Source organism: Otolemur garnettii, unplaced genomic scaffold (genome assembly GCF_000181295.1).
Source record: "Otolemur garnettii isolate 467f Iridium unplaced genomic scaffold, OtoGar3 scaffold00031, whole genome shotgun sequence".
NCBI classification, from domain to species: Eukaryota; Metazoa; Chordata; class Mammalia; order Primates; family Galagidae; genus Otolemur; species Otolemur garnettii.
In genome coordinates, this window is record NW_003852426.1 from 5,593,141 (window position 1) to 5,609,432 (window position 16,292).

General features: G+C 41.7%; 1 protein-coding gene and 2 pseudogenes across 7 annotated transcripts in view; 1 reads left to right on the forward strand and 2 right to left on the reverse strand.

Moving 5' to 3' along the window:
- The first annotated feature begins 6 nt into the window (after positions 1-6).
- Positions 7-16,292, forward strand: part of ANKS1A (ankyrin repeat and sterile alpha motif domain containing 1A) — a 216,754-nt gene continuing 200,468 nt past the window's right edge. For all 6 annotated transcript variants that reach the window (XM_023512757.1, XM_023512758.1, XM_023512755.1 and 3 more), the window contains exon 1: positions 7-286. In XM_023512757.1, coding sequence (XP_023368525.1) covers positions 87-286 — 200 coding nt within the window. In that variant the 5' untranslated portion in view covers positions 7-86. The remainder of the gene's footprint in view (positions 287-16,292) is intronic.
- On the reverse strand, positions 9,821-10,663 carry LOC100949563 (annotated as a pseudogene). The gene has a single exon (XR_153518.3). The product of XR_153518.3 is annotated as a 39S ribosomal protein L24, mitochondrial pseudogene (transcript).
- LOC111725061 lies at positions 11,117-11,971 on the reverse strand (annotated as a pseudogene).

Here is a 16,292-nt window from a genome sequence, read left to right on the forward strand (position 1 = left end):
GGGGGGTGCGTTGCCGGGAGACGGAAAGTTTGGGAACCGGAGCAGGCATCCCTGGGGAGAGGGCCCGGGGGCTGACGGCCCTGGGGATGGGGAAGGAGCAGGAGCTGTTGGAGGCGGCCCGTACTGGGCACCTCCCGGCGGTGGAGAAGCTGCTCTCCGGGAAGCGGCTCTCCTCAGGCTTCGGGGGCGGCGGCGGCGGCGGCGGCGGCGGCTCCGGAGGTGGCGGCAGTGGCGTCGGCGGCGGCGGCCTCGGCTCTTCCAGCCACCCTCTCTCCAGTCTGCTCAGGTAGGTACGCGTTGGGGCTGGGCCTCTGCTTGGAGACCTCCTCTACCCTGCCCGTCTCTTGGGTCCCCAGAGAGGTTGGGACTCCTGAGACCTGGGCAGGGTGGGCTTGTGGCGTGCCCAGGGAAGAGGGCAGGCAGCCCGCGGGCCGGGGAGCGGGAGGAGGCGCGCTCTCCTAGTCTCGCGTCCTGGCTGGGCTGCGAAGAATAGTGGGAGTGCCCAGGTGGCAGCCTTCGCCGCATGGCTTAGCCCGGCTTTGCCCTCCTCTTTCTGGGGTCCTGCTGTTGTATCTCACCAAAGTCACTTGAGAGAGAGAGAGAAAAAAAATACAAATATTATATTACATATGCATATAAAAATCTCTCTCACCTTCTGCAGAAACCCCACCGCTTTGCGGAATCTCGCTACTGTCCTGGGGGACGTTCTGTTGATTCTCTTAGGAGCTTGGAACCTTCCATTAGGCTGTGCAGAATTTGGCTTTTGTCTGTATTAAAATTGTCTCTGGATTTATCACGTTCAAGGTGTTCCTTTTTGAACCTCTCTGGGTGCTTGAAGCTAAAACTGGGGTTCCTTGCAGTGAAGCTCATTGGATTAATGTATGTGGCATATGTAGGATTCATGGGGGCTTATTCATTCAGAAATAAAGGTTAAGAAAGACTTGTTCAGGAAACTGAGGAGTGCTTCAAACTTTTTCAAGGTCTCTTGTTAAACACTTGAATGTGAGCTGTAAGGATTGAGGGGGAAACGATCACTTTTGTGTGGCTTGAAAGGGAATTTGGAGGTGCTTTGTCAGTGTGAGTTAAATGTGTTGGCTCAGCAGCGTTTTCATAGCCTGTTTTCTTTTCCTTCCTTGTTCTTTGAGGTTTTTAAGAAGTGGAAGTTCATTTAGAAATGGCTTCGTTAGCTTTTGTTCCCTATTACTTTATGTAACTTCGATTTGAATGAGCTTGGACCAAGGAAGCCTAAGACTTTAATAAATTGTTAGGTTTTAAGAACTGAGTACCAACCCAGGTCTTTATAGGAAGATTTTAAAAACAACTATAAGAGAGGAACCCTTTCCAGGAGCTTCTTTTTAGGAGGCAAAACCCAGTACTGTTTGCTGCTATTTCTCCAACCCCTTGAACAATGCTGACTCATAGTAGGTACTCAAGATTTGTATCAATTAGAGGACAATAAGTTTCTTTCTTCTTTTTCTTTTTTTAAAAAAATTATTTTCAAATAGTGGCTGAAATTAAGTCTAAGGTCTGAAGCACTTATGAGTTAAACAAATTACCAAACAAACTGATGGTGGTACTTGGTTTAATTTTAATAGTTCAAAGAACAGAGACATCACTTACTAATAAGATGGAGGTCAGGGCTTCCAGGAGGAGGACTTAAGGTAACCTTGAAGGATCTGAGGGTTTGGTTAGCTGAAGTATGGTGGGAAGGTTCCAGGTGGACTTCCCATGGTCAGAGGCAAAGAACTAAGAAGTAAGAAAGCAAACTTTTTTGGTGCTTATTGGTAAGGTGACCAGATGTCCCACTTTTGGCAGGACAGTCCTGATTTTTAACAATTTGTCCTGAGTCCCATGGCATTTTTTAAAAGTCCTGATATTTGGAAAGAATGCACAACAAGCTAGGGAAGGGCAGGAGAATGGGAAGGGAATATACGGTTTTCTGCTGCTGAAATAGTTAATGTAACTCCATTTGGGAATGAAGAGGTTAATGTAACTTCATTTGGAAATGAAAAGGCTAATGTAAACTCTCTACTCCCCTCCTGGGCAAGGTTGCTCAGGTGGAATCTGTATCAGAAGGGTACTGGCTCCCTCCCTCGCTTTTAGGCAAGGACAATTAGCTCAGAAGGAGCCAAACTGTCTGGAACAAACTAGTAGCCTCCCCTGCTAGAGGGTCCCTAACCATAAACAGCTCAGCCAGTAGCCCCCCCCCCCCAAGTCAATGGTGTCCTGCTTTACCAATGTTAAAATCTGGTCACCTTATTATTGGGCACTAGGAGAACCTCCTGCCTGGACCCTTGAGTGGTTGGGCATGATAAAGGTAAATAATTATAAATGGGCATACTTCCACTAGCAGAATGACAGTCTTTCTTACGTTTATATTCCCAGTCCCCAGGTCCATGCCTGATGACTCAGATGTTCAGTAAATGTACATTGAATACATAAGTTGGGTTATGAATCTTTGATTACTTTTTTTTCTGAAGACAAAGTCTACTCTGTGGATCTGTGTAGAGTACCATGGTGTCACAGCTCATAGCAACTGCAAACTCAGGCTCAAGCGATCTTCCTGCCTCAGCCTCCCCAGTAACTGGGATTACAGGCATCTGCCACAGTGCCTGGCTAGTTTTTCTATTTTTTTTTTTTAAGACAGAGCCTCAAGCTGTCCCCCTGGGTAGAGTGCCATGGCATTACAGCTCACAGCAACCTCCAACTCCTGGGCTCAAGCGAGTCTCCTGCCTCCGCCTCCCAAGTAGCTGGGACCACAGGCGCCCACCACAACGCCCAGCTATTTTTTGGTTGCAGCTGTCATTGTTGTTTTGGCGGGTCCGGGCTGGGGATTCGAACCCGCCACCTTAGGTGTACGTGGCTGGCGCCTTAGCCGGTTGAGCTATAGGTGCCAAGCCAGTTTTTCTATTTTTAGTAGAGACAGGGTCTTGCTCTTGCTCTTGATCAGGCAGGTCTTGAACTCTGGAGCTCAGGAAATCCACTGGTCTCTGCCTCCCTGAGTGCTAGGATGACAGGCATGAGCCACTGCACTCTGCCTCTTTTCAACCTCTTGATAGAGACTTGTGTGTCACTGCTAGAATGGTGGTGAAGAGGTCATAAACATAAGTGCCAGAGAGCTGGGCCACCAGTCCCGGACCCTCACTTCGATTACTTTGACACTCTGCAGTTCTAATGTCTGAGAGAGAAATACTTTACAAGTTTGGAGTTGCCTCTGTCTCTAATGAGTTAATGATGTAGTGTTTGGAGATTCTCCAGAGATTCCTTAATCCCTAGTATATCCTGCTGAAGTGAGAAACTTTCACATATCTCTCTCCTTGAAGTATAGGTCAAGTTATTCATAGTGCACTCACTCAGAGGCTGCTAAAATTCTTCTGAAGATTTAACTACCATAGAGTTAAACAAGACTAGGAAATCTGTTGAGCACAGTGATTTTTTTTGTTTTTTTTTGTTTTTTGGCCAGGGCTAGGTTTGAACCCACCACCTCTGGCATATGGGGCCAGCACTCTACTACTTGAGCCACAGGCGCTGCCTGAGCACAGTGTTTTTACTTTGGGCCTCTTGTTAAAGTGTTTGGTCTCTGCCATAAAGTGTGAGTGGTGTCTTCTTTCCCCAGAGTTAGAGAGCTGACTCCTTCTGACTTGTTCCTGTGTCTGTTGTAGGGAGGGCTGATGCTTAAGAGCCTCCCCAGCCTCTTGTTCTTGTGACTTATATGGGCAGGAAGGATCTGCAGGCACTAGTTACACTAGGTGTGTTGTTAATTAAAGGTGACTCTAGTTAAACGTAGTGAAAGATTTCTTTTTTTTTTTTTAGATATAGTCTCACTCTGTTTCTTTCTCTGGGTAGAGTGCCATCACATCATTGTACCTCACAGTAACTTCAAACTCTTGGGCTTAAGTGATCCTCTTGCCTCAGCCTCCCAGGTAGCCTGCCACACACCTGTCTAGTTTTTCTATTTTTAGTAGAGACAAGGTCTCACTCTTGCTCAGGCTGGTAGTGAAAGATTTCTTAGCAAGTGGTTTTGGTTTGGAAATAGTAGAGGGTCGGTCCCCTGTGTCCCCAATTCCCCTTCCCTGCTAAAGACTCTGGATTATTTAATGAGAACTTTGAAATCATAGCTTCAGATTTGGCCTTTGTATTTGCTGCCATATCCTACCCCCACTTAATACTGCCAACTGCAACCTGCCTTTGTCTAGGTATTTGAGTGATGAAGTAAAAATGGCAGGCACAGGAACTTATAGCTGCAGTAGATATAAATGTTCCAAACTACATGTGTATTTGTCTGTTTATCTATTTGTGACCCCCTCCCCAAATTCCACAAAAGCTTTTGTGCTTATTCTTAAGCTACAAAATGTCCCCTTTCCCTCACCCTGTCCCTTTTCTCTTATAGTGCTTGGGCTTACATCTTAACTTCTTAAAGCCCTCCCTGATGACCCTAATTCACATAGATCTTTCAAGCTTCTACTTCTTTAGGACGCATCATCTGTAGTGTATTTTGCTTGCCTAGCTTTCACAGTTTATTTCTTTAACCTGTCAGTAATGTTTACATCTAGTAACCCTCACCTGTTGAGACTATACCCGAGGGTCAGAAAGACAGCAAAGAAGATGTCTACTGGGAAAAAGTTGTCATAAGCTGTTCTTCTGACCTTAAGACCGCTTGTACTCAAGCCAGACCACCTGGATTCACTTTCCACCTCCACCATTTACTAGCTACTTGATATTATTCAAATAAACCACTTTGATCCTCAATTTCTGCATCTGTAAAATGGGGATAATATTATCTACCTTATAGGTATTGTCTTAGATAATGTGTATAACTTACTATAATTCCTGGCACATTCTAAGTGTTCAATGCCATCCTGAGTTTAGCATGTACAGTTTTGCCATGCACCTGCTCTGTGTAAAAAGTACCATGCCAGATACATTTTAAATGTGTTCTTTCTGGGCAGCGCCTGTGGCTCAGTGAATAGGCATCGGCCCCATATACCGAGAGTGTTCAAACCTAGCCCCAGCCAAAACTGCAACAAAAAAATAGCCGGGTGTTGTGGTGGGCACCTGTAGCCCCAGCTACTTGGGAGGCTGAGGCAAGAGAATCACCTAAGCTCAAGAGCTGGAGGTTACTGTGAGCTGTGATGCTACAGCACTCTACCAAGGGTGACAAAGTGAGACTCTGTCTCTAAAATAAATAAATAAATAAATAAATGTGTTCTTTCATACTTGGAGATCGGTTTTCTTTTTTTTTTCTTTTTTATTGTTGGGGATTCATTGAGGGTACAAGAACCCAGGTTACACTGATTGCATCGGGGATCTGTTTTTTAAGCCATGGCAGATTAGAGACAGTATATAAGGAGGGGGACCTACATAGGCAGACACATTAATGTCATTAATTTACCAAATGTTTGCACATCTACTTTGTGCTGGACCAAGTGGTTGCTAGGTGCATTGTAAAATTTATCTCAGACCTGGCACATTATAGCTACTGTATCAGAATTAGCCCTTTTCTTTATACATGGTCTATTCTCTTACACAGTTTAAAGTGATATGCTATGTCTATGGAACAGGTTGACAAAAAAAGAGACAGAAAAAGCATACAAGTCTAGCGTAATTTATCCTACCTTCCAGTCATTTGAGGCTGTTAACATAGATGTATAGAGCCTTACACATCTAGGTAGGCTCCAAGCATCATTGTGCTATATCTTAGTGCTATAATTTATTATGACTTTTAGCCATCAAATAAAGATTAAATCATATTTATGTAGATTGTTTTAAAAAGTAGGAAATACATAAATGTGTTTTAGTTTCCTATCCAAAATGATTCAAATATAATTTTCATTATTTAAAAAGATAAGCAATAGATTATTTAGAATGGTTATCCAAAATGTCTAGTCTTAACAGAGGTTCTGAGTTGGATGGATTACACTTGATCTTAGCCCAAAGGCTGAGAAGCTATTTGTATGGATTATACTGTCTCATTTTTTAATTGTTAATGGATGCATACTTTGAGTCTATAGCTTGGAAGTTTTGCCCAGGCCTTGTAATAAGCAACTTCACTTACAGTACTTTTTAGCCCTGGGCACTCAGTTGTTAATGTAATGGAGAGTTTGCTATGTTTAGAGTTAAACTCCTGATTTGTATGAAAGCAACTTCTGTGTGAGAATCCAGTAAGATTTGGGTTTAAAAAAAAAAAAAAAAGATTTGGTGCTCTGCGCCGGCCACATACACTGGGGTTGGTAGGTTTGAACCTAGCCTGGGCCTGCTAAACAAAAGTGACAAAAAAAAAAAAAAAAAGCCCAGTGTTGTGGCAGGTGCCTGTAGTCCCAGCTATTTGGGAGGCTGAGGCAGAATCGCTTAAGCCCAAGAGTTAGAGGTTGCTGTGACACCACGGCACTCTACTGAGGGTGACATTGTGAGACTCTATCTCAAAAGAAAAGATTTGGGTGTGAATTCTATGAATTAAAAGGCCAAAAGTTCTGAGAAAAGGAAATGTTAAATGAAAAATGATTATGTCATAGCTTTAACCTGTATGTAGGATTTTGAGCTAAATAATGATGTATGTGAATGAAGAGTAAAGTGAAGTGTACTCTTCCGGGTTAAGGAGCACAAAGAAACTAAGCCAAAGATCACAGCTGTGGAGGAGTGTGTGTCATGGTTTAAGAACATTCTATTCTTAATTTCTCTACTATGAGAAGAATGAATAAGAAAAGAGGAAATCAAGGAAGCTTGCTGGAGAAATCTGAAAATTTATGGACAGTAGTGATAAATGTGGCTATAAGCTGGTTTCTACTCTGCCATTTTTTGAAAAGAAAAATGAAGACTGTCCTAGAACAGACATGAATTTCCTAAGATATGAAAAGATTTCTAAAGTAAGGATTGAAGAATGAAAGTTTTTGAAAAATGGACCTCATTTTGAGGACAATAATAGGTTCTCCCAAATGTCAGAAGATATGACAAGTAATTCACTGTGTTAAAGAAAGATTCCTAATGTTTATTTAAGGAATTCATATTTTAGGAAAATTTTTTAGTACAGGGGTCTTGCTATGTTGCCCAGGCAGGCCTTGAGCTCTTGAGCTCAAGTGATTGTCCTGCCTCAACCTTCTGAACTGAGACTACAGGCTAAAGCCACCATGCCCAACTAGAGTTTGTTTGTTTTTAAAAGAGTGGCTAGCATATTGTTGATTTTAGCTGGCCCGGGCTAGGTTCAAACCCACCAGCCTCGGTGTAATGTGGCTGACACCCTACCCACTGAGCTATTGGTGCTGCCCAAGAGTGGCTAGCATATTGAAATGATGCTTTATTCACTCCCAGAAAGGATCTGTAGCATGGAGATTATAATGGCCTGATAGCTTTTTCTCACGATGACCCTTTTACTTTTGCCCTCTACTGTGCCAAGTTTCTTTTCAAAGTGTCTGTTTTGGCTTGGCGCCTGTGGCTCAACCGGCTAAGGCGCCAGCCATGTACACCTAAGGTGGCGGGTTCTAATCCCCAGCCCGGGCCCGCCAAACAACAATGACAGCTGCAACCAAAAAAATGCTGGGCGTTGTGGCGGGCGACTGTGGTCCCAGCTACTTGGGAGGCGGAGGCAGGAGACTTGCTTGAGCCCAGGAGTTGGAGGTTGCTGTGAGCTGTAATGCCACGGCACTCTACCCAGGGGGACAGCTTGAGGCTTGTCTCAAAAAAAAAAAAAAAAAAGAAAGTGTCTGTTTTGAGTAAAATGACTTTAACATCCTAAGGAAGTGGGCAATACTGACTATATAAGGATTGTAGAATGGAAGGGCCTGGAAGCGGCATCTTACGGACTTGTCTGATCTAAGTTCCTGTTCTTCTAAGAGTAGGCAAAAACAAAAACAAGGCCTCTTTGCCTGCTTGCCCTGACAATGGAGACACATTTACTGTGTGTGGCAAACTTATCTTGCTTTGTAAGCCTGTATCTTGCTCTTACTCTAAACTTACCTTTCTCTTCCTCAGTAACTTTGTTTCATGCTTGCCTTAAAAAAACAAAACCAAAATATAACTGCACTAGTATAACAGTTTTCTAGGTCTTCCCCTAAATACTTTAATTAATTAAAAAGAGTTTTTGAAGAACTTCTTAAAATAACCCTTTTAAGTATGATTTTGTTGGGTTAGCAGACCTGTTCCTGTATTTTGGAATTGCTGTGCATACATTATTGTTTTCTCTAAAGCGGAAGGTGATACTCCTGTTAAAAAACAAAATGAAAGAAACAAAAGTGACCTTCCTGGAAATGACTTCTCTGGTGATTATTTTATATCTAAAAATCTAAAGTGCCCAATATTGAACTAAATAGGACAGCTACTTATTGAAGTTTAACAAGGCATGATCTCCCATTTTCTAAATTCAATTTTTACTGTCTTAGTTATAAAAAGTAGAGACAGAAAACAGTGAAACAAATTTGTGATCTGAAGAATTTGATTTGTATCCAGTCTGTTTCAGCATGTTCACTTGTCACAGGAGGTTGTAGTCCCATTCAAAGTTGCATTCTTGGCCAGAAAAAATTTCCCCATTGGTTTGTTACTACAAATAGCTATGAATTTTGGTTTACAAAAAGGAAGTCTAGGCTATTTCTGCCCTAGTCTTCAGAAGGGAAAGTAAATTATGGGGTTTTGTAGCCCAGAGACACCAAGGAAACCCCAAAAGTAGACAGTGAGGAGTTTGTTCTTGGAAAAGTCCGGCTCTCCAGTGGGTAGGAACTTGGTCTCTTTTTTGGCATGCCCTCAGAAAATGTTTCCCACACGATTTCCAAAAGATTACTGGGAGATTTTTTGTGGTATAGAAAATTATATCATATAATATATTACATTCATAGACCATCTTCAAATAACTTTGGTGTGGTTAGAGTTAATGGTAGTAATACTAGAAATTATATGGTATGGCTTCATATTTATCTTTTCTTAGTAATTTGTAGATCAAATTAGTTTACAAATCAAAAAAGAATTTTTAAAACAAGTCACTTTTATTTGCTTGTGATATTATTACCACTATTAAAAATGGTGGAGGGTAGATGGTGAAGGCATAGCATGGTAGGTAAGGTTCAGGTTCTGACCTAATTCTGCCCATGACTTAGATAAGTTAAGTAATTTCTCTGAGCCTCTGTGTTTTCATACATGTAATGGGCCTGGGATGGTACCTGCCTTCTAAAGCGGCATGAAATGAACTAAAGTAAGATATAATGCCTACACATGCCAAGGGCTTAGTAAACCTTGGCTGCTAGAATCATCTGATGGGAGCCAGATACTTGCCACCCTTGATGAAATCATCTTGTTTGTTAAGGATGTATCTTTTATTGATGTTGCCATTTTAAAATTTATAATAATTTGTAGTAGAGCCTCTGAAACTTTTCACTTATGAGGAGTCCCATTTTTAAAACCCTAAAAAATGATCATGGTGGCAAAGTTACAAAGCAGTCCAGGTTCACAATTCTTTGAAACTTTGAGGCCAGATATGTTTTGAAATCTAGAATTTTTTGGTTATTGGAGAGTGATATTAAGCCCCTAATGGGATTGTGACAATACCATGTAACATATGTCTTCAGTGAAATCTGTAAATATTCATATCAAATGGGATAAATATGAAGTAGTATCATCAGTTGGGATCAGGTTTTACAGCTAAGCAAATTTGCCAGTAACTTATAAAAATATATTTTTAGACTTTTTGGATTTCTGAAATATAAATAAGGGAATCTAAGCCTCTGCCTTTATTGTAGAAAAATTGCAAGACATGTACTGCACAAAGAAAAAAATCATTTATAATTCTACCACCTACAGAACTATTGTAGTTTTTTTTTTTTTTTTTTTTTTTTTGGAGGACTCATGGGTCTTTATTGGCATCCAAAGAGGTGGCCCAGCCTTCAAGGCTAAGACAAGTGGGAGAGAAGCTGTTCTCTATTGGCTCAATACCAATAGACTTTCTTATATCTCCAGGTCTCCTGGATCCCCATAGCCTCCATCACTTCTTCCTGCAGTGTCTTTAGATGGGGCACATAGGTTTTTTCTAGAGCATCTTCTGATGTATCTTTGGGGCCATCAATCCAGGTTTCAGGGATGATGCCATCAGATCTGGGAAAATCAGGTTTGGGGATAATTCTCCCTGATCTCGTGGAAACTTGTACCCGCTCTCCTGCCTCAGTAAATCTCCACTCAATCTCAGTGGGTTTCCTGTCCACAGGATCCACAAGTTTGACTTGGTGGTGGAGCAAGGGGACTTCACTAGGAATCATGGTTTCCCTGTAATCTTTAGTCCTGCCATTGTAGCGGTAATGTGTGTTCAGCCCTTCCAGGACCACCCAGTTTCGCTGCCGGATAACTTGAACCACTTTGCCCTGCTTCCCAGCATCCTTGCCTTCTAGAATCTTCACCATGTCCCCACATAACAGATGCTAGTCTTCATCAGAGATGGGTTCTACAGCCACTGGGCGCCGTCTGGTCCCTGGGGGGTTCTTCCTTTTGTCTGCCAGGGAGCCTGGGCGGCTCATTCCATAGCGGTAATTGGGGGGCAGAGTAACCTTGATGCCAAGGCTAGCAAGGCAGAGAGACGCATGGCTGAAGGCTGTGAGAAATCCCTTTGCCAGTGAAAGGCTTAGAAACCTTTTCAGCTCCGCCTTCCACTGCACCACGGTATCGCAGCTTGGCACCTCCACCCGTGGCACCAGTCCCACCCCACTATTGTAGTTTTATTGTACATACTTGGTCTTTTTTCTGTGCTTTTTTTTTTTTTTTTTTTGAGACAGAGTCTCACTTTGTCACCATGGGCAGAGTGTCATGGCATCATAGTTCACAGCAACCTCAAACTCTTGTCCTCAAGTGATCCCCTTGCCTCAGCCTCCCAAGTAGCTGGAACTACAAGCGGCTGCCACAGTGCCCGGCTATTTAGAGATGGGGTCTCACTCTGGTTCAGGATCACTCTGGGTCAGGCTGCTCTCGAACTTATGAGCTCAGGCAATCCACCCACCTCAGCCTCCCAGAGTACTAGGATTACAGGTGTGAGCCACCTCTCCTGGCCCAATCTTTTCATTTTTTTTTTTTGACAGAAATGCATTGTTCTTTACATACTTTGTCTTAAATTTTCACATAATGTATTATGAACATTTTCCTAACATTTTTATCTTCCTCAACCTCATTTTAAATGGATAAGTGATGTCCATAGTGTATATGAATTATAATTAACCCCTTTCCTGCCATGGGACATGTGTTTATTTTTAGTTGCTGCTATTAGAACAGCCTGGTGATGACCATCCTTGTAGGTAGGTTTTTGTGCTCATTCATGCTTGTAACATTTTATATACTCAGTGAAGTAGTAGGGGTAATTTTAATATTTAACCTTTGCAAAATCACTTATATGCAGTTGAATTTGAGGACTCATAATAATTCTGAACTCCTTTACATCTTCTTGGTTCTTCTGATTGGGAAGTAATATACTGATCTATGACTGCTAAATGCTACTTATATTCAGAAAGTTACCTTTGTGCAAGCACATGATTTTTTTTTAATCCCAAGTTTATTAAAATGTTACAGCACAGCAGATAGATTCAGACAGTTCCATGTGGTGTTTTGAAATTCATCCCAACTGTAGGCTGAGTGATCTGGAAGTTGGACAGACTGCCAAAGTCTAAAAGCTTCAACATTTCCTTAGTGTCATGATCTACTTCAGTGATCTCCTGATACAGGGCTGAGACCTCAAGGACATAGTTGTCTCTCCTCTCTTTCTCCTCCTCCTGCAGCTTGATGGAGATGCCTCTCACTGGGCCCCTCTGGATCTGTTTCATCAGGTGTGTGACATAGCCCGCTATCTTGTTGCCAAGCTTCTTGCTGGGAATGATGGCCATCTCCTCACACACGTGCTTATTCGTGTGAAAGTCTTTGCCCAGACATGTGTAGTACTTCTCAGTGATGACCCGGGCTGCCTTCTTCATGATTTTGATGGGAATGTGGCCCATGTTGATGGGTCCTTGGTAAAAGAGCCAACCACAGGATTTTTTTTTTTTGAGACAGAGTGTCACTGTGTTGCCCTCGGTAGAGTACTGTGGCGTCATAGCTCACAGCAACCTCAAACTCTTGGGCTCAAGTGATTCCCTCGCCTCAGCCTCCTGAGTAGTTGGGGTTACAGGCTCCTGCCACAACGCCCGGCTATTTTTAAAGGTGGGGGTCTTGCCCTTGCTCAGGCTGGTCTTGACCTCATGAACTAAGGCAATCCGCCGGCCTCAGCCTCCCAGAATACTAGAATTACAGGCATGAGCCACTTCTCCCAGCCCCAAGCATAGGATTTGTAACAGTAATTTAGGCCCTCAGTGGTTCTTTTCCAGAAGCAAAATGTTTAGAAGAGGGCCATTAGTAATACAAATACATGCAGCAATATGCTTCAAGCAGAATGAAACAGCTTTCTGTTGTTGTTGTTCTTTTATTATGGGAAACTTCAAAAACATACAGTTCTTGGAAGACTGAAGCTGTGGCCCAGCTGTGCCTCCATGGGGTAAAATCCATCCTATGTCATGGCTACACACTGCGCTTATCCCTGTTAGTGGTGACTAGAAACAACATGATGTATGGAGATTAGTCAGGTCCTTTACTTTGAGAGGGAAAGCAGCTCAAAATGTATGTCCCACTAATAATAATACTGCCACTAGTCAGCATTTGTTAAGGATTCACCAAATGGATTAGTAACATTAATTTTATATTTGGAAGGAATTATTGTTTGCCCTTACTGGGGTTAAGATAGTAAAATTTTTTATTTTATTTTATTTTTTTCAATCAGAGACTCCCTCTGTCGTCCTGGGTAGAGTGCTATGGCATCATCGTAGCCCACAGCAACTTCAAATTCTTAGGCTCAAGCGATCCTTCTCCCTCTGCCTCCTGAGTAGCTGGGAACTACAGGTGCCCACCACAGTGCCCGGGTAGTTTTTCTATTTTTAGTAGAGATGGGGTCTGGTTCTTGCTCAGGCAATCTCAAACTTCTGAACTTAAGCAATCTACCTGCCTTGGTCTCCTAAAGTACTAGGATTACAGGCACTGTGCAGAGCCAAGAGGTAAATTTTTTTTTGTATTTAGTTGAGTTAACCGTTGTAGCAAGAAAGTAATTTTTTTTTTTTTTTTTTTGTAGAGACAGAGTGTCAGTTTATCGCCCTCAGTAGAGTGTCGTGGCGTCACACAGTTCACAGCAACCTCCAACTCCTGGGCTTAGGCGATTATTCTCTTGCCTCAGCCTCCCGAGTAGCTGGGACAATAGGCACCCGCCATAATGCCTGGTTATTTTTTTGTTGAAGTTTGGCCAGTGCTGGGTTCAGACCCGCCACCCTCGGTATATGGGGCCGGCTACTCACTGAGCCACAGGCGCTGCTCAAGAAAGTAAAATTTTTAATACCATTTTTTCTTTTGTGTATATTGTAACTCTCAGTTTTGCCATTTCTAGTCAGATTTCCTATTTACAGCCCTTCCAGTTGCAGAAAAAGTTTAAAATCTCAAGAGTGTTAATTTTTTAAGGAACATATTTTATTAAAAAATACTTACTTGGAAGTTGGTGCTTTAATCTTAGAAAGAGCTTTCTCAAGGATATGTCTGCCTGCACCACATCCATTTTGTCTGCATGAACTAACCTGTTGACTTTGTTTTCCTTTCACTCTTATAAACATTTGTTGTGATTTTCTTTTCTTTCCCTTAAACAATCCTATTTCTCAAGTTATTTTTTTCTTTTAAATTGTAGTTGAGAACTACTTATAAAAAGTCTGATGGCCAGAAAAGATTACAAGGCAGATCAGTTTAAGTATGTTTACTTGTGTCACTAGAAGATTCTGAGACATTCTGGTGTTTGTTTTTAGATCTTTAACTCTGTGCTGGCCCTGGGGAGGAGCCCTAGTCCTGGCTTTGTTCATAACTATCCCTGTCATGCTTACCAGTCTCAGATTGAGCCTGATGAAGTCTGTGTATTGACTCTTGTCCTCATTGGGTCCAGCACCTGATTTTTGCTTCTTCATGTTGCCCTATAGCTGAGATAAAACTTCAATGAAAAGGCCAGCTCATTCTGTAGTATTTGAAGTAGTTAATGCAGAACAGCTCAGAGCTATTTCTGATACCTCTACTGTAGGTGGGTATTTACATGTATATCTGGGGTCAAGGAATGTTGTGTGAAGTGTGCGTGATGTGACGCCCTGTCGTGTTGCAGAGGAAATTCCTGAGATATACAGACACCTGCCTGCAGGCTCTGCCTCCTATGTGACTAGATTACTAGTTACTATGGAGTTCTATTCAGGCTTTTTTTTTTTTTAATAATTCTCCAAGACTTCAGACTTACACTCACAGAATTAATCTATTTAAAGGCTTTTTGTCTACAAAGGAATAGTGTCATTCTTGAGGGCTTAATACTTTGTGCCAAGAACTTTGCATCTATATTTGCTCACTTTACCTGCTGGGTAATTATTGTTATTTGCAGTTTAGTGATGAGGAAGCAGAAGTTTAGAGGGAGGTTAAAATGACTAGTGTAGGGCCACACAGAAGAGTATATAATCAGGAGTCTGACACCCAAACTGCTGCTTATATGGCACTACATATGACTACTTGCAGAACTCAGTCTCTTTGGATGAGACTTAAGCCATCACTTACTATATGCTTAGGTAAAATTTTATTAGGGATTCATTTTAATGTAATAGTTGCTTTTGTAGCAGTTACTTTGTGCCATGCACTGTTCTAAGCACTAACAAATATTAACTCATTTTGTCCTTGTAGCAACTCTTTCAGAAATGCACTGTAGTATTACCATTTTACTAATGAGGAAACTGAAGCACAGAGAAATCAGGTAACTTGCCCAAGGCAGTGATGGAACTTGGATTTAAACCAAGGCAGACTGGCACTGGAGTCCTTGCTCTTAGTTAGTTATTAAGCAACTGGGAGTTCTTTTTACTCAAGGGTGTAACACAAAATCCTTTTGGAACATTTTCACTAAGCAAGATAGGCATTTTTAAATCATGGCAATTTCCCTGGAATGTAGGAAAGTTAGATGAAGTTAAACTTAGTCAAATGATATATTAGTTTAGAGAATGTTGAGGAATGCCCTACAGCTTATGAAGAGGAAAACCTCCCATGTTGCTCTTTTAGAATTTTTATCTAGAAAATTCTCATCTTCCTCTCAGTTTCTGCATCCATGAATTTTACCTGTGAGAAAATTCAGCTCCCTTTTGCCCTAGTTCAGAATGATAAAGATTTGTTTTGGACACATGCGCTGCCAGACGCACTATCAGAGCGAGAGTGTGTGCAAGGAAAGTGAATCTAAACAATTGGCAAGAAACCAGAAGCCTGTATATTTGAAGTTATTTCCAGTGATTGCTACAACTCTGCTTTTCCACAGTTCTCTCCCCTCCCTCATTAGTAGTTTAACAGCCAAATTTTGTGTTCACGAATAATTAGTTTCTCTTTAAAATGATTGTCAGAGAATATTATCTAGTTGTTTCAATTGATTGTTGGTGTTAGCTTGGAGCCTGGGATTATGGGATGGGAAATGTTCCTTTCTATAATCCTTGAAACTTTAATCTTTACAATCCTTTGATACAGTGCCCATTTTACTGATGAAATTCAAAAATGTTAAGTGCCTGGCCCAGGACTGAGGTTTTCTGTTAGCAGAGCCTATCTATTTCATGTGAAGATCATGGCTACCAGAAAGATGTCTGAGTATCTAATGGTAGAAAAATAAGGAAAAGAGTATTGTAGCTAAGTAGCTCCAAAAATACCTATGGGTCCTGTATACTTAGCAGTAATAGAATAACTCTATTACTTTTTACCTACAAATGAAAATAACCTCATATGTTGAAATTGGCAGAGATTCTGGATTTGTTACTTTTTAATCTGTTGCTATTTCCATAATTGTATGTTTAAGACCCACTTGGAGAATAGCTTTCTTTTCTTTTCTTTTCTTTTTTTTTTTTTTTTTAGACAAGTCTCAAGCTGTCACCCTGGGTAGAGTGCTGTAATGTCACAGTTCACAGCAACCTCAAACTCTTGGATTTAAGTGATTCTCTTGCCTCAGCCTCCCAAGTAGCTGGGACCACAGGCCCGCCACAACACCCATCTATTTTTTGGTTGTAGATCTCGTTGTTTGGCAGGCCCAGGATGGATTTGAACCAGCCAGCTCTGGTGTATGTGGCTGGTGCCCTAGCCACTTGAGCTACACGCCCTGAGCTGAGAATAGCTTTCTTGCTAGTCATTCAGCAGCAGTCCCTTTCTCCATCTCAGCAGACCCAGAGCAAACTTTCTTTTTTTTTTAAGGGAAACTTTTTATTTTACAATGAAAGTTAATT